The sequence below is a fragment of the Lissotriton vulgaris genome, chromosome 1_1, assembly GCF_964263255.1.
Source record: "Lissotriton vulgaris chromosome 1_1, aLisVul1.2, whole genome shotgun sequence".
In the NCBI taxonomy this organism is placed as follows: Eukaryota; Metazoa; Chordata; class Amphibia; order Caudata; family Salamandridae; genus Lissotriton; species Lissotriton vulgaris.
The window spans coordinates 331,096,232-331,114,421 of record NC_141685.1 but is presented as its reverse complement, the minus strand read 5'-3'; the positions used below and the strand labels follow the sequence as shown (position 1 = coordinate 331,114,421).

Below are 18,190 nucleotides of genomic sequence, written 5' to 3'. Positions count from 1 at the left end.
TGGGCTTCAGTGGTCTTCTGGCTCTGCCACGTTTTTTCGAGGCGTCTGCAGGCGCTTCTGGCTTCTAGGAGTTCGGTGGTTAACCAGGCAGCCTTAGGAGGGCGTTTTATGGCCGTCTGCCGGAGAGGTGCTAGTTTGTCAGAGCAGCTGGCGATCCACCACTGGAGTTCCTTGCCTGCGGCATTGGTGTCGGCGGTGGCTAAGGGGGGGTCATGGAGAAGGGGGGAGGTAGGAAGCTATTTGGTGACCTCAATCCAGTTCCGTTGAGGCGGGCACGGGGCTGGCTTGGGTGCGGTGCTGGATATGACAGTGAAGTGGAAGCAGTGGTGGTCTGTCCAGGAGGGCCGGGTGATGTGACAACTACATTGTCTGTAGTTAATTTATTAAAATTCAGCTTTGCACGAATACGTTCCTCTGGAGGTGAACTAGAAGAGAAAGAATAAAACTGATATTCTAGTTGTTTAATGTTTGCTAATAAACTATTATATTGATTGAGTGTTTTTTTGTTTTTCCTGGATACAAAATGTATAATGAAGCCACTGTTAGCAGATTTAAATGTATCCTAAATCAATGAGGGGAAGGAATTTGGATCTGTATTCAAGGAGAAGAATTCCTCAGTAAACAAAATAAAGGAAGAAGAAAAAGGAGGATCTGGTTAAAGGAAAATATTGAACCTCCATCTGGAAGATCCGGGTTGCGGTCGGAATAAGTCAAAATTGGTAACAACCAGGGCATGATCAGAAATTACAATAGGTTCAATTGAGGAGGAAATAACATTTTGGGATAAAGGTTTGGAGAGGAAAATGTAGTGTAAACAAGTAAGGGAGCCATAAGGGAGCCATGAGGAGGGGAGAAAAGCGAAAATTCTGTTACATCTGGGTTACGTCTGAGAAATTGTATTATGAAATTGTTTGTGAGCTTGATGAGGGAGGAAACGAACCTGGGACTGGCGGTCAATAAACGGGTCTATAATCTGATTACAATCACCTCCTAAAATCAAAAAATCATCTTTATATTGAATACATTTTTTGTAATATTGGGCCAGAAAGAGTAGTCCGGTTGAGTAGGACCGTAAACATTAAATACTGTCAAAGACATATTGTTAACAAATAACTTAACTACTATCCATCTGCCTCCTGACTCTGTTTCTTGAAAAATAACAGAACATTTCAACTTTTTCTGAACTAGAATGATTATGGCATTTTTCCTATTAGAGGTAGGAGAAACAAGGACTGGGCCAACCCAACTTCGTTTAAGCTTCAAAGCCTTTGTTTCTGTCAAATGGGTTTCTTGTAAAAGAACAAAGTCTGGACTATAGGAGGCTAAGTTAGATAATATTCTCTGTCTCTTTATAGGGTTAATAAAACCTTTCACATTCCAAGATATGACCTTGAATGTATATACATTGAATGATATATGAAGTTACACAACCAACAATAATAACCATAAGAAGATGTAACAATGAAAAAGGGGAGAGAGCTGTTGAATGAAAGGAAATATAGAAGAAAAGAGGGAGAAAAAAGAGGAAAATAAATAGGATATTAAGAAAAGAGAGTACATGTCATCAGTTGATAAAAATAAGAGTGTAAATGAAGATAAAAAAGGACTGACGACTCTAATACGTACCTTTTGGGCAAAAAACAAGAAGAGATATAAGAGCAGTAGCAACACACAGAAGAAGACGACACTACCAACCGGGGAGGCAGCATCAAGTCGGTGTATTGTATAAGACGAGTAGAAAACAAATAAAAAGATATCTCAAAAAGAACACCTGCAGAGGTATGAAGGGAGACAAAACAATTAAAAAAATTAAAATACGTTTAATATGTTATAAGACATTGTTAATTATAGCCTGCAAAGAAAACATTATGTGAGTCAAAGCAAATCCAACATGTCTGTAATGAAAAAGAAGAAAGTCAAGGCATAGATACGTAGAAGAAGAAGGACCAAAAGTTTCCATAGATGCTGTGGAGTGCGACTGAATACATTTCCTCAGGTCTGCTGTGTCACCAAAGGTAGAAGTGTTGTTTTGGAAAGTAACCTTGAACAAACCTGGGTGGAATAGTCCATAACATGCGCCAAGTGCACGTAAATCTGGACAAAGATCAAGGAATTTGTTTCCGTCGTTTAGCCTTTGCTAAAGAAACATCCTGAGAAATAAATAATTTAGAGCCAGACCAAACAAGCTGTTTTTTATGTTTAGCTGCATTTAAAACATGTAAAAGGTCTGTGAATTTCAGAAATAAAAGAATCACACCCCATCGTTTCAATGGGGCAGATGAAGAAGACAAGCGGGAACCCAGTCTATGAGCTCGATTAATATTCAAATTTGTAGATGCAGGAAGGTCAAGAAGCTTTATGAGAAAGGTGCTGAAGAAATGGACGGATTCACTACCCTCCAAACCCTCTGGAAGACCATATAAATAGAGATTATTTTGTCTATTTCTATTTTCAAGATCTTCCTCTGATTTCTTCTTCGAGAGGACCTCTGTCTCCAAGGTACCAATTTGGTGAATACATCAGCATGTTGCTCCACTATGGTAATACGAGATTCCATAGATGGCCATTTAGTATCCAGAACTTGCAAGCGGGAATTGGTTTCCTCAATAGATCGATGCAAATCACAAATTTACCCTAAAACAATGTCCAAAGATACTGGAGAAACAGACTTTGGTGGAGAAGGAGGATCTTGTTTAAGACGCTTGTTGGCAAAGGCTGGAGTGTGCAAAACCATCAGTTTTGAAGAGACAGATTACGCCATTTTGATATTTTCGTGAAGCGCAGAGTCAGTATGAGAGGAATCAGACACAGGAGCGTTAGCAGTAGATTTCGTTTTAGTAAGTAGCAACTTCTTACTCCTACCCCTATAGAAAAGGAAGGAGAAACTCTGTTGAGGCAATATAGATCACCAACAAACACCCCATAGTCTATGAATAAAATTCCAGACAGTAGCTGTGCAAGAGACTCTGTCACAATAGTAAATCCCCTCCTGGTCCAGAGAAAGACTAGTTACGCGTGAAAGAGCAAGCACTATATATTATTATAGTGAAAGTCATTTCATGAGCATTGTACCTGAAAAAAAAGAAAACTCCATCACTGAAGAATTCAAAATGGCAGCGCTAGAAGAGCTTCAGCAATTTTGGATTAACTTCACAGAAACAGATGAGGAAAAGCCATATAAATAGAAGAAAGCCACTTAGGGGAACACTCCGTTTCAGGAAGAAAATGATGCTGGAACCGCGATAATCACTGCAGCATTTCCCGCCGCGATGCGTTGCTCTGGGTTAGGCGGCCATCTTGTTTGGTGCCCTTCGCTCTCCACCGAATTGTGATTTCATTCAAATGGAGCTACGGGTTGAGTCCCTCATTACAGAGTTGCCAGGGTTATAGTATTTTGCCTGTCTCATCTTTAAAGGTCCATGCTTTCATCCACTCCATACAGTTTCTGGGTACCATCTCTGGTTGGTCTTGGTTGGCAAAACACAGACTGACAACTATCTAAATACCCTCTTAAATTATAGGTGCTCTCTCTTTATAACTCCATTCCTTTGTTTCTTGAGTTGGTGGACAAAATGGGTGAAAATGGAGTTAGGCGAGCACACCTGAATTCCGTTTAGTTCTGAGCACTATCTTGTTTAATATATGTGCCATAGGTAGGTGAAATAGAAAGTTAGCTAAATAAAAATTATGGTTTCTTTTTTCATGCAGAAAAACAACATTACACATATGTTTACAACTATAGCTCTAGTGTATTATTTTGTGTCCTGAGAAAGGAAAGGGATCTAAAATCCACATTCAGCACTTAGTCCAATAAATATTTAATCCCTGCTCATTGGTTTCTCAGCCTTTTGAAGAAAGGCAAAGTTTAATATGTAAGTAGGCGTCCTCCCAGAACGTACACCTCTACCTGGTGCTAGTTTAGTTAACCAGTTTTCTGGAAGTGGAATAAAACTCTGGTAAGTTATGAAATGCTCCCTCTTGAGAGTTTTATTTGGAGGCAAGATACTTTTAAAACTGGTCAAGAAGTTAACATTTTGTGTATGTCCCTCTGTATCATTGGTGATTTAAGTTGCATCCCTGTATTTCTTGCAGTTTAACGAAGATGGAACTGACCTCGCCAAGGTGGTGTCATGGACACACAAATACAATTATGCTTTTCCCGTCTGGCTTGGAAGCTTCTTTGGATCTTTGAACATCACTCATCCTGATTATGCAAAAGCTATCTTCGGTAGAGGAGGTGGGTCATCCTAGATTATTACCTTTATTAAATCTTGATAAAATCCAGAGCTTGTGTTTTATATGTTTCCGGCTTTTTTTAACACTTTTGATTTTTCTGTTCCTATTTATGCTGTGCATAGAATTACAGAGAAATGCAGGTCCGCCAGCCTCCTTTTAGGTCTCACCTAGGCAGGGCATGAGCTGTATCTTTGAGACATGCTGTATCTACAATATGGGCACCGCCCTTTTTAGGTCGAGCCTAGGCAGCACGTATGCAATGTCAGCAAGACATGCTGTAAGCAGTACAGTGAGTTGAACCTGCCTGCTGCTTGCAATTGCTTAACTTCTGCCTCAATCTACTTTCAAGGCTCCTTATTGGTTGGTGCTCCCGATAAATAACTTCCATTTTGTCGGAATGAGCACCCACCAACTCCAGTTTTATTAAGCTGTAAGTTTTCATATGTTTTGTGTTGGGACTGCTTGTTTTATTTTGCCCTACTGATATTCTCTTACCACAGCGCCCGGTATAATTTCTTTTATAAGAATCATGCACATAAATTAAATATGCACAGGCTCTACACGTTATATTTTTGCACGGTGGCCTGTTTTCGTCTTTATTCGTTCAATACTGTGCACGGGCGCATAACAAAATGTTTTAGCTTGGCACCTGTGTTTATATTTTCTTCATTTGGAAACTTCTGTTTTTTTGCCTTGGTTATGCTTATGAACCCAGGGCTTTGCCTCCCTGTTCTGGGGCTAATACCGGTGCCCAGCACGTCTGTTCTGTCACAAGGATCTCAGTTGGTTTGGAGGGGGTGACCTGAGTGTTATGAGTCAGGGGGCATGTCTTGCAGTGGGGTTTATGGTACAGGAAATATTAACTGAAATCATAAGGGTATTGTTCTGAAAAACCTACTTGTATGTTTAGGTGAAAAATAACATATCAGAAAGCATTTATTTCCTGAGTTCAAGATACAACAAAAAACACCAGCTAATCACCGCTTGTTTACGACTACTAGCGGTCTTTGCCTGGTGCATGCGTACTTCTTGTGCTGTCCCTATTGTCTGATGTTTCTCAGACTGCAGCAAGTTGACACCTGTGCATTGGTAGCTGCAGTGACAAACTGTGGTCCTCTGGGTCCCTGTGCTGGACATCGGCAGATCACGCGGGCTGCTGCTTGTTTTGTACCACCAGCAGGCTTCATCTGGTGCATGCATATTAGGAAACCTGCTTGTGCTGTCCCTTTTGTCTGACATCTCCCAGGCCACAACACATTGACACCGGTGCGAGGTGTCTGCAGCGTCAAAATGTGGTCATCTTGGTCTCTGTACTGTACATCGGCAGGTCTGGCAGGCTGCCTTTTGGCCACGCTTGTAGTCCAGCAACTGCTGCTGCCTTCTGGCCACGCTTATAGTCCGGCAACTGCTGATGCAGCAGTGGCCGAAGGGCTTCCCTCCAGGGCCTTCTGCTGAACCAATCTGACTAGCCCAAAAGGCCTAGGAAGGGAGTTGGCATGCCCAATTGTTTATTCTGTAAGAGACCCTAACAGTCTCCTCAAATGTGTCTCCTACAGGGGACGCTTATCATAGCTTAGGTGTTTTGATTGTGGTTTCCAAAAAACCCTCTAGGCAAGCAAATCCCTGTGGTGACCTAAACTGTGTGATGGAAGTGGGTTCAATGGTATTACACACACAGTGTCTTGCTCGTTACTGGCCATAAAATGCCCTATTCTTCTTACCATCGAACTTTGCATTCTCTCACTTATTCAACATGCATTCAGTCATACCTAAACCCACTGATGCTTCCTTCCATTCTCTTATGTTTATAATCTCCTACAAAAAAATGCTCACAACTGCACCCATCAAATTTTATATCAGTGTAAATGCACAAACATCGAAAAAGCTAAACGCGCTTCCTTGACCTGTATGCTATTGTGTGTCTGTCCACATGTAAGTTAGTGTATGTGTGTCTGCTTGCCAATGGTCATGTGTCTGAATATGTATGGTTGTATGTAAGTGGGTGTGTGTCTGTATGTGGCCTGGTAAAATATCATTCCACATAATTACACTTCATGACACACAATCCCACTCCGCATAATTCCATTACACTCGATAACACATAACTATCCACATATTTCCACTACACATCACGCCACATAATTTCGCTACACAAATCCAATCCACACCACACAATCCCACCACACACAATTTCACAACTAATAATTCCAATCCAACCCACATAATCCCACAACACATCGCATACATCCGCTCCAAACCAAAACAAATGGGTAAAAACATTGCCATTTACAACGTCAATTGCTCTAACTCTTAGAAATGCGACACCTATTGCATTGCAAATGCTTGTTTTAAATTGGCTCCTTTCACTGCCCTTCCTAAAAGCCTACTTTTCTTTGTATAATATGCTTAGTAGTCCTTCCTTTTCTATTTTTGTAACCTCCCATGAGGACTACCCCTGCTACATGTGCTTTTACTCTTCATGTTATTTTCGGATACTTGGAGAGCATTCTTTTCTTTTTTGTTGGCCTGCCTCTGCTTTGTTTACTTTGTGCATGAAACTTCGGTCGCCTTGCCATCACTTAACCTCTTTGTGTCACCACCCCACCCTCTCATCCCTCCAACAATACTGCATGTCTATCTCACCAACCCTCCGATGTTGCTGCTCCTTTTTTCTTTTGTTTAATTTACAATAAAGTGCCACTTCATTTGCAGTGCAGTCACTATAACTCCCTGTGCCGTCTCCCCACACCCCTCCTCCCTCCCACAAAAATGCTTGACCACTCCTCCGAGATTGCTGCAGTTTGTTTTCATTAATTTAAATTACATTAGTAGATTTATATTGCATTCTCCAGGGGCGCAGGGGAAATTAAGTGATATACCCAGATTCACAGGATATTGAGCTCATGCAGAGCAAACACGGATCCCCAGCTACAGAGTAGGCAGCTCTGACCATTGCACCACATCCTCTTCCTCTGAGATCAAGAATGGTTGATAAAGACAACCGAGGGCCAAACTCACAGCAGGCTGCTCCTGTTCACTCTCCACCCTCCCCTTTCTGGGAAGCCATTGAGTTGTTTGTTTGCAGCTCTCTCGCTCTCTTACCTTCGCTCCCCTCCAATGCAAGTAGTAGTGGAGAAAGGAGATAAGAAATGTTCCAGCCTGACAAGAAAATCTGCCTCCTTTCCTCAGAAACCGCAGCTGTTGCTAATTTATATATTTTTTCAGCACACAATACCAAATTTAATTTATAACCGTTTAATGGAAGGATGTTTTTTTGCCTTACATACACTTACTGATTTACTGCATGAGTTATTGTTCGTTTTTGGTAAGATCTCTAACTGCATCATTGAACTTTATCTTCTGGGTGTTAGACAAACATAACAATCAACGTTTTCAAAAGATAAGAAAAATATCAGTTTCTATTTGTAGTATCCGACTGGATACATTCTAGAGTTCCACTGCTGATGTAACCCACACTATTCACCCACCCACCACAGGCGTCATCAGTCAGGTGACCGTGTTAATAAAAGGGTCTGGGCGCACGTGTCCTGGGCCAGTTACTGCACCATATTACCTAGTGTCTGCATCCGCCACTACTCACCATGTGGACCTGAGGCCCCACACCACATTGGCGATGAGGCGAGTAGCTAACCCCACGTGCCTGCGGCTCGGCGCTTCTTCGTCCTTCGTGGGGGAGGAAATGAGCCTGATAGGCGGCACACCCCACAGCGCTGCCCACGGCCACCAGTGGCTGCAGTGGTGATCGGGCACGACACCACCCCCTGCAGTCATGGAGCAACAACCAGAGACTAGCCGTGCCTCATCCTCACTGATGTCAGAAGTGGGGAAGGGTGACCATGCAATCCCAGTGAGTGCAGAGCCCCGCAATGCCAGCAAGGTGCCCGCTACCACGTTCACCGGTATGCCTGCAGGGCCCAGTGACCCGCGAGTGAAACTCCAGCTCCACTTCTTCTTGCCGGTGCAGCTGCCATCCACCCAGCAGCTGCTTAATTGCAGGTATCTACAGCTGCGGAGGGGAGCCACGAAGGGGCAGTCACGGCAAAGCTGACAGAGTGCGCAATGGCACAGATCCCTTTTGTGGCATGGTCAGTCCATCCCAGCAGTGAATGAAGCCCAGACCAGCAGCCCCCAGCCTGGTACTGCCTGCCAGTTCACCTCATCAAGGACAAAGAGAAACCTGCAGTGATGGAAAAGGGAGCCGTGATGTCCTAAAGTAACTGCCCGGCACCACACACACTCACCCAAGGCGGAGGAGCCCACTGTCCATTGATGCCACCTTAGAGACGAGGAAGAATGTTTGAGCTGCTGGAGCTGCGAGGCCCAAAGACTCCTGACTAGAGGTGAGAGCACGCAGGCCTGCCACCTCTCACCAACCACAGAACCGCCTGCCACGACCCCGGCCCACCTGCAGGAGAGGGGAGAAGAGCGTCGGCAAGACGGTTCTGACCGCACCAGGGCTGTAAAAAAGACTGCCAGTGGATGGGCCTCCGTCTTGGAAAAGTAAAGACGCTGGCCGGCCCTGCTCCCAGCGTCAAGAGGTGACTGCAGCGACCTCAGCAGCAGTGAGGAGAAGCAAAAGTAACCCCGCCGTCCCATGGGGTTGGTCTTCAGTACTCAGGAGCAATGGACATGCACCCTGCAATCCACCATCAAGGCCGGCACAGTCAGGAGTAGCCTGCCACACTGGTAGGGCCGTCTGTGCAGGAATGGGGGAAGTAGAGCACACACTTAGTGAGGCCATTCCGGAGACCGCCCGACCAGGGTTGAGATGATCGGACTTCCAGCGCTGCATGCCTTCCTGCACTGGCAGCTCGAATCGTGCACGCATCACTGAGGAGAGCCCTTGCCGGCTGGGGGCCGGCAGCGACACCTGGCTGACACGAGCTGCACTGCACATGCTACAAGAAGCGGTAGGAGCAACTGCGGAAGTTACTGTCTCTGCACAGACTTCCCCCGCGGCCCGCTGCAGTAGGAAAGATGAAGTAGCCCAGAAAATAGTGGCAGCGCCACCTGGTGGTCAAGGTGCCACATCAAATGAGTTGCATACAAGCACCATGCAAGCAGGTACACCAGCAGAACACTGACTGCACCCTGTGACCCCAGAAAAGGAGTCTGCTTCCAACAACTGCCCAGATACTGACACAGGTAAAGAAACCACACACCAGCACAGGGTGACGGAAGCCTTAGGCATCTAGCAAGTGGGACACAGCCTCAACAATTGAGGAAACTTTCCCTGAACCCAATGGAAAGTCCAATTCTGCCAGTGCGACACCCAATAAGCATGAGAGCACACCGCAGAAACTACCATGGCTCCAGAGGCCCTCAGTGTCAGGAAAGCTACAGTGGCCCCCCTGAAATCACCCACAGCACCACCCAGTACCCACTGGACTACACCGCTGCCTGAAGGACAAAGGTGAACATAGAGAAAGTGCCACAGGACAGCCCATGTGAACTGATGCCAGCTGCACATGAAGGAGCCCTCCCTGCACCCTCAAGCCAGTTACATCGCTACGAAAACGGAGTGCCTCCGCAATTCTCACACGGAGCCACAAGAGAGTTTGCAGCTTACCAACCTTACCACAACCCAAACAAAAGCAACACACAGACTCAATCAGCAATGCACTGGCCCAAACGGCCCACATGGCAAGTGGCCCACCCAGACTTGCAAGCACTTGCAAGCACCTGCAGTGCCCAGCACGGCAGAGTACACACGTAGGAGTGGCCTCAGTGTTTCTACGCCCCAGGAACTTGGTAGTAGAAGACGGAGCACTGCCTGACAGCCCTGCAAAACACAGGGAGAGACTGACAAACCCCACAGAGAGCTGCAAGAAACCTAGAGCCAAATGCAAGCAACACCACCCCAAATAGCCACCAGTGAAAGTGAGAGACCAGCCAGACGGCAACGTCTCGAGGTAACTATCCCCACCAAAAGCACAAGAAAGACTGGTGCAGAGCACGCACCACAAGGGGCTGCCCATCGCCACTGCCAGAGAGGAGATCACATTGCTTGCTCCTGCTGGTGTACAGACACAATCACAAGCTACACCACAGGCACACCAAGTGCCAGAAGAAAGCGTCCAAGACGAAAACAGAGCGCGCTAAGTCAGAGGCATGCAGAAGGGTGCGCCAGTGAACTTCACAGCACAGCAGGTGCCCGGGAGATAGAGACATCTCCACGAAGAAGCACTGCTGAATGCAGGAAGGAGAGCATCCACATCTCCATCGCCCCTGCGAAGCCCTGCAGCGTGCTGAAGACCACACAGTGTCCTCCCTCGCACTGCCTCAAGACGGAGCCGGCGGTGACCCAAGACAGGCAAAAGAGGAGTCACACATCCCAAGCACCAGGCCGCCACAGCAACAGATGCTCTGTCACCTGGCGGCACGTAACCGGGCGTCACGTCGCACGGCAAGCAAGGAGCACGTCACACAAAGTGACCAGTCCAGACAAGCACACCAGAAAGAAGGAAGAAGCAGGTGCCACGATGGTGCAGCCTTGATGCGCAAGCACGCCGGGCTCGAGCGAAGGGAAGAGGGACATCGCAAAATCCCACAGGAGGGGATGGTGCCAGTGAAAGTACCCAAGAGGAACATGCAAGTCCTACTGACAGGACAGGCCTGCGACAGGTCCGCAGAAAAAGAAAGACCGTCCCAAGAAGGACGCGACCAGTGAGATGTCCATGTGGAGCAAACATGAGACAGGTGGCAGGGTGCAACATCCACGTGAGAACCGGGTCGGAAGGAGGAAGAGAGAGTGGCAGGACACCACTCCGCAAAGGAGGAAAGAACAGTGGCACAATGCCACAGGGCACACAACAACCACACACACGCAGGATGGAAAGTAGAAGAGCGACAGGACAGAGGACTCGCGCCAGCACTGGAGAAGGTGTTCATCAGCACGAGCCAGACACTGGGGTGCAGATATGTCACTGGAGTCAGCTTCGCTGGAGGACCAACTGTAAGCCGCTAGCAAGCATGATCTGCATCCAGGCCCCACGCTTCGCAGTTCGACCGTCCTCTCACCTGTCACCAGCTGCTTGGTATCAATAGAACAGCGCACCAATAGTGCACCTGCTGGAAGACAACTGCAAGGGGGGGCAAAGTCCATCTAATCCTCCTCAGTCCACAAGGTCACTCAAGCCAATAGATCGCCGCATGTTGCCCAAATGAAGAAAAATCACTGATTTATCATCATCCAGGTGCATCATCACCAAGGAGCATCGCACCACCAGGTGAACCACCCAGGAACCTTCTGTGTGCCCCTGTCAACCTTCCGCCTGCCGAAGTCGAGCATACCCATCCATTGGAACATCCAACCTTGGGATTACACAAGACTTGGCCGTGGCCCTGTTGGGAGTTCTGCAGCGACTCCTAAGTGTGGGGTACGCAAAGGCCCGCACAGCTCACGCGGTACATTGCAATCCAGGGGAAAGGACCTCGATGGAGTTCCTGTGAAAGGGGAATCTGAATAGGAGAGATGCATCAGCGGCAGCTCCACGACAGGCACGGTAAGCATGTAGGTCACAGTCGAAGACTGGTCACCGAAGACCATTTTAGGAAGGCACAGAACCTGAGTCCTGGCGGTGAGAACATCTAGACGGAGACACTACCCTCTGCGGCTACATGAGCGACTTGGCTGTGAGTACTGTTGGCAGTTCCTCAGCGACGCCTTTGCGCAGCTTACATGAAGCCCGCACAGTTCACAATGTCCCATAGCAGCCCGGCAGGAAGGCCCTCCAGGAGGCTCCAGTGAGAGGGGAGTCCAGACGAGAGAAGCATGTCGATGTTGTTCGGCAGTCAGGAGCGAGGAAGAACATCAAGAACACCACCTTCAAGGAAAGGCCTCATTCACCAAGATCTTCCAGAGTGGTTTCCACCACAGCTCCAGATGCACCAATACTGAAATATTGTACATAGACTCTAATGCCGCGAGACCAGTCCGATCCAAAGAACAATCACCAAGGCGGATGAAAGCATCCTGCAATTGACGCCTGATGCTTGAGCCGGGCGGTTACTCCTACTCCTTCTCTAGACCTGTTTTTAAAATATTATTCTTTGTGTGCACTGCCCTCTGTGTCCTTTCCCCCCCTGCACTAAGCTCGCGGATTTATCGCGACGCTGTTGTCTTTTCCGATTTTGGGTGAAGACTTCATTTCATTTTAAATTTAATTCCTGACTAGTCTGTACTCACCACATCTAGCGCTACCTCCCCCAGAGGGTCCGGCCGATTTTGGGGCTGTTCGACCTGGGGCTCGGGCAGAGTTAGTGCGGCAGCCATCTTGGGTAGGGCTTCCTCCCTTGGGGCGAGAGGAAACAGTATGAAACAAGCATTGGAAATGCAATAGGTCTCGCAATAGAAAAGTTTGAGCTTTTGGTGTGGAAAATTTAAATATTTTTTAATTTTTGTTTATGTTTTTCACAATATAAAAGTATTAATTTTGTTATTAGAAATGCCAATAGTTATAAAGTTAGCAAATGTTACATCTATAGCATTAGTAAAGGTACATGTTCTGCTTTACCCTGTCTTACATGTATTAATCTGACAAATCACAATGTTTTAACAAGAACAGAAGTGAAAACATTTAACATCTTTTTATGACATTTGTAATAAAGCTTGAAACATTGACAGAAAGTATTTGAACCAGTTGTTGAATGGTTGCACAGATTGATGCTGTGGTGGCGCTGAGTGATGTTGTTTTGGCGACAAGTGATGCTGTGGCGTTCAGTGATGCTGTTGTAGCGCATAGTGATGTTGTGGTGCCCCTGAGTGATGCTGTGGTGCCCCTGAGTGATGCTGTGGTGGTGCTGAGTGATGCTATGGTGAGGCTTAGTACGCAAGCTTGTTCCGGGAGAACGTGTCGCCCTTGACCGCTTGTGTCCGTGGCTGGTGGGCGTGGCTTTGATGGGTCTTTCTGCAAGGTGTGTGTGACCGGAGGTGGATGCAGGAGATAGCGCTCTTTTGGAGAAAAGGAGGAGCAAAGGCAGCGCCAGCTGCATAGGATTGCCACCCAACCCTGTTCTCTTGGAAAGAGGCCATAGTCTCCAACTCCAGATAACTTCTTGAGCAAGACGACTTTGCATCTGATTTAAACCGGATTTGATGTTGAAAAATACTGTGTATAAGATGAGGAAGTGTACAGAACCAATAACATTGTAAATAGCCTTGAAAAAGCCCTGGCGCAATTCGCCATAGGGGCGAAACACGTGTCGGCTGTCCATGCGTTTATCTACACAAATAAAGAGCAACTTTTCTACAAAGCAAGGACTCTTGAGTTTGTTTATCCAAAAAAGGATTGAGCCTAAAAGGATTGAGCCTAAGGATACTAAGACGTAACATCTAACACACTCATCATCCCCCTCAAATACAGAAAGTATTTGAACCAGTTGTTGAATGGTTGCACAGATTGATGCTGTGGTGGCGCTGAGTGATGTTGTTTTGGCGACAAGTGATGCTGTGGCGTTCAGTGATGCTGTTGTAGCGCATAGTGATGTTGTGGTGCCCCTGAGTGATGCTGTGGTGCCCCTGAGTGATGCTGTGGTGATGCAATAGATAGAGTGAGTGCGATAGATAGATAGAGGGAGGGTGATAGATAGAGGGAGGGCGATAGAGTGATTGAGGGCGGTAGAGTGAGTGAGGGCGGCAGAGTGAGTGAGGGCGGTAGAGTGAGGGTGGTAGAGTGAGGGTGGTAGAGTGAGGGTGGTAGAGTGAGGGCGGTTGAGTGAGGGCGGTTGAGTGAGGGCGGTTGAGTGAGGGCGGTTGAGTGAGGGCGGTAGAGTGGTAGAGTGAGGGCGGTAGAGTGGTAGGGTGAGGGCGGTAGAGTGGTAGGGTGAGGGCGGTAGAGTGGTAGGGTGAGGGCGGTAGAGTGGTAGAGTGAAGGCGGTAGAGTGAGGGTGGTAGAGTGGTAGAGTGAGGGTGGTAGAGTGGTAGAGTGAGGGCGGCAGAGTGGTAGAGTGAGGGCGGCATAGTGGTAGAGTGAGGGCGGCATAGTGGTAGAGTGAGGGCGGTAGAGTGGTAGACTGAGGACGGTGGCGTGAAGGCGTGAGGGCGTTAGAGTGAGTGCAGTAGAGTGAGGAGAGAGGGGGGAGAGGGTGGAGAGGGGAGAGTAAGGAGAGAGAGGAAGGAGAGAAGAGAGTGGTGAGAGGGGAGAGAGAGTGGTGAGAGGGGAGAGAGAGTGGTGAGAGGGGAGAGAGAGTGGTGAGAGGGGAGAGTGGTGAGAGTGTAGAGGGGAGAGTGGTGAGAGGGGTGAGAGTGGTGAAAGGGGAGAGTGGGGAGAGTGGCGAGAGGGGAGAGTGGTGAAATGGGAGAGTGGGCAGAGGGGTGAGAGGGAGGAGAGGGGTGAGAGGGGAGCGGTGAGAGTAGGGAGAGCGGTGAGTGGGGAGAGCGGTGAGTGGGAGACCTAAAAACAACAGTGTGACAGAAGACCAACAAAAGCTACTATATACAACTTTAGCTCCAAAATTCCAATATGTGTCTTTCTCTTTCTCCCTGACTAACTTAGAAGATGTTATTATCCTCAGTGGATGGGATGTTTTAAAAGCTTTACAGCCTTTGTGCCACGGAGTATACCAATCATTAAAGCCCCTCTCCCTCATTAGCTCAGCAAATCGTTAAGCCCTCGCAGCAGGATATGATATTTTCTGAAGGTGCAGGATTGGTGTCTGTATTGCCTCAGTACCCAAGTCATAAAAGAAACGTAACGTCCCAGAATGCCACATAACGCAGCTAACCCGGAAGCATGATTAGGTTAAGCCTATTAGCACAATTCCAGCGGCTCTGGCTTTATATAACAAGGCATGTAAAATTCAATTTCTCTTTTTTTGCGTTTAGTTGATATAGCTAGCATTGGTCTGCAACTTCTCCCAGCTCAATTTCTTAGTGCGCTGATAGTAGACGTGCTATGGTAAAGCGAGGAATGTGTCACAGTAATGCAGAGAGCTGTAATAATGTCAACTTGTTATTTACTTTCCAAATCTGAATGACTGAGCAAGGCGAAAGGAGAATCAATCAGCCACAATGTGACCCAACAGGCGGAAAAAACACTGCAATTCTTAGAAGCCAGCAATGTGGGGGAAGGGAAAAGCACATGTAGTATTTCCCCCTGAGGAGGTAACAGACCACAGGAGCGTAAACCCTGCCCAATCTTTGTGAGTCAATCATTTTCTAGTAATTAACAAAATGAGGTACTCCGCCTATTTCATGTGCTCACTGGAACCACCAACCTCTATGTATGAAAGCAGTTGGCACCCATGAAGCGCAGTCTCACTCTCCTTGATTTGTAGCACCACACAGAAAGGCCACACCATGAAATGTACACACATCCCAGCTACACCCTTACAGGTAGAAATAAAACCATGCGTTCAAACACTCCACGACCAGCAATTGTGACTGGGATAGTATTTTAGAATAAATATTGTCCGGTTAATTTCAATTAAGGCTGCTTTTAATACATGACTGCTCCATGGAAGATCGTGCATTTTCTTTTAACTCTGTAGCTTGTTAAAAGAAAGCAACGGTTTGCTCTTTCGGGTGGTTGCATCTGTGGCAGACTTTTTAGCGCTCCAAGTGTGTCTAATTGAGCTGAGGCGAGACCTGCAGCACGTGTATTTACGTGAAGTCGTGCATTCAGGGTGATGTATGCCAATAAGTAGACTGCAGGGGTATTGATGAAATAAATAAGTGCACATGTCCAACATGCAGGACATTACTGCAGAGCCAACACACTACCCTAAACTCTGGATAAAAGTGGTGTGCCTGATCGGTGCAGCCAACCAGCAACACACAGGAAGGTCAATGAAACACGTTAGCAAAAAAGACAGCCCCCAAAGCGTCTCCTGCCAGGTCTAAGCAGCTCATCTGGTGCTGTAGGCCTTTTCCTCAGGAGCTTTTAGGATTGAATTGCCCCCATTAAAACCAGGCTGCTAGAAAATACACACCTTGATGAGCTACTAATACTTAATATGGTGCAAGTCACAGTAGGCCTGTTTTCAAGTGTGCGTTGTATGGGTCTGTTTTGCATAAATGCAATGCGTCATTATGACTGGAAGTACGTGTAGCATGGCTCTTCTTTACAAAACATGTTTAAAATATGTTCACTTTACAGTAAACAATTTTCAGATACGAATAAACCACCCATTCCGCTTGTCTGTGCATGCTGGATACTGTAGTTTCGAGTTGTTTCCATTTGGAGAAATAACATTTGAAAGCACCAGGTTACAAAGGTTACAAAGGAAAGAAATGTGCCTAGTGTGTCCATTACTGGCACACATAAGAAGCTCGGTTACCTCCAAAGGCAGCTTGAGTGCAAGACAGTATTAGTGTACCTTAGACCGAGGAGAGCATATCTGAGATATCTGGTGCAATGTCAGCAGTGCGCACAGTCCTCAAAGTCACTTTGCATTCTGGGACTTGTAGTCCCGAATTTAGTCAGTAACTAAAGCTACAGGACACAGAATGCAAAGAAAATGGTATGGCTGAGTTAATCACTCACACATGCTGTGGATCAGCTGCAGAGGTGCAGGGAGCATGCATCCTGTTGTGTCCTAAGCTCGGAAGTAAGTGCAGCTGCAAAGAGCATGCATCCTGTTGTGTCCTCAGCTCGGAAGTAAGTGTAGCTGCAAGGATGAGGGGTGGAGAGCAGGCAGCCTGTGGTGTCCTCGGCTCTGAAGTAAGTGTAGCTGGAGGGGTGTGGGGTGGGGAGCAGGCAGCCTGTGGTGTACTCGGCTCAGAAGTAAGTACAGCTGCAGGTGTGTGGGGTGGGGAGCAGGCAGCCTGTGGTGTCCTCAGCTCGGAAGTAAGTGTAGCTGTAAGGTTGAGGGGTGGAGAGCAGGCAGTCTGTGATGTCGCCAGCTCTGAAGCAAGTGTAGCTGCAGGGGTGTGGGGTGGGGAGCAGGCAGGCTGTGTTGTCCTCGGCTTTGCAGCAAGTGCAGCTGCAGGGATGTGGGGTGGGGAGCAGGCAGCCTGTGGTGTCCTCGGCTTTGCAGTAAATGCAGCTGCAGGCGAGACGGGGAGGAGGGGTGAGGGCGACGAGAGAAACTGAAAAAGACGAGACAGGGGGATAGAAACGATCAGAAAGAGAGGAGGGGAAATTAATGGAGGAAGGAAAAGGTTTGCACGCGAATGGAGTGGGTGGGAAATCGGAGGAGGGTAAAAGGGAAGAGAACAAGTTAAAAAATAAGAGGTGCTAAACACAAATTCTTAACAAAGAAGAAAGTGGACTACTACCACTATAAATTCAATCTAGCCTACTAAAAAAAGATGAAACAGAGGCAAAAAAAAGGGGAGGGGTGACGAAGTGACACAATACGGGGGGGTCTGACACTGGGCTCGAGACGATGGGTCAGACACTAAGAGAATGTTTTAGCAGGTGGTCTGGGGCGCTAAAAGGCTGCGAGCGCATTACTTCGTACTCACATGTATGGTGGTTTAATCAAGCATTCGTCCTGATATTGCCCACTGAAATTAAATGCTCGTTTGGTCGAGTTGCGAATATCTCTTGGGTCGATCAGTGGTAAGTCGATCCGAGGATCAATCAGCGAGTAGATTCTTGGGTCCACAGTGAAATTATTATTAGGTCTATTTTTGAATCAATCGGTGAATCTAATATGGGGTCCTTTCGGCTAATCCAGTCCCGTAATTAAGGCCAGCGCTTCCAGATCTGAATATAAAACGAGCACAACTCCCCTTCAAAAGAAGCCCAAAACAAAAACATTCGTCCTACCAAAACAAGCCCAACTGGAAACATTTCCCGAAGAGGCTCGAAAAAGGGTATAACGAATGCCACTAAACGAGGCATTCACGCCAAGGGTCTAAAGGAACAATTAGCGCGTTAAAAGCATGGACCCATCATTTTGCTTATGGAATTTGAATGTGTGGCCGCCACTGCTGAATTGCGGGTGCCGGACAGTCTGAGAAGGGGGGGGGGAGGAGAAATGCGAC

At 47.1% G+C, this 18,190-nt stretch overlaps 1 protein-coding gene across 1 annotated transcript in view; it reads left to right on the top strand.

Annotated features, from left to right (window-relative positions):
- The window catches only part of LOC147747137 (cytochrome P450 4B1-like), a 274,411-nt gene that overhangs the window by 15,151 nt on the left and 241,070 nt on the right, over positions 1 to 18,190 (top strand). Inside the window, exon 2 of the mRNA XM_086952393.1 lies at positions 4,093 to 4,237. Within this exon, the coding sequence (XP_086808519.1) occupies positions 4,093 to 4,237 (145 nt within the window). The remainder of the gene's footprint in view (positions 1 to 4,092; positions 4,238 to 18,190) is intronic.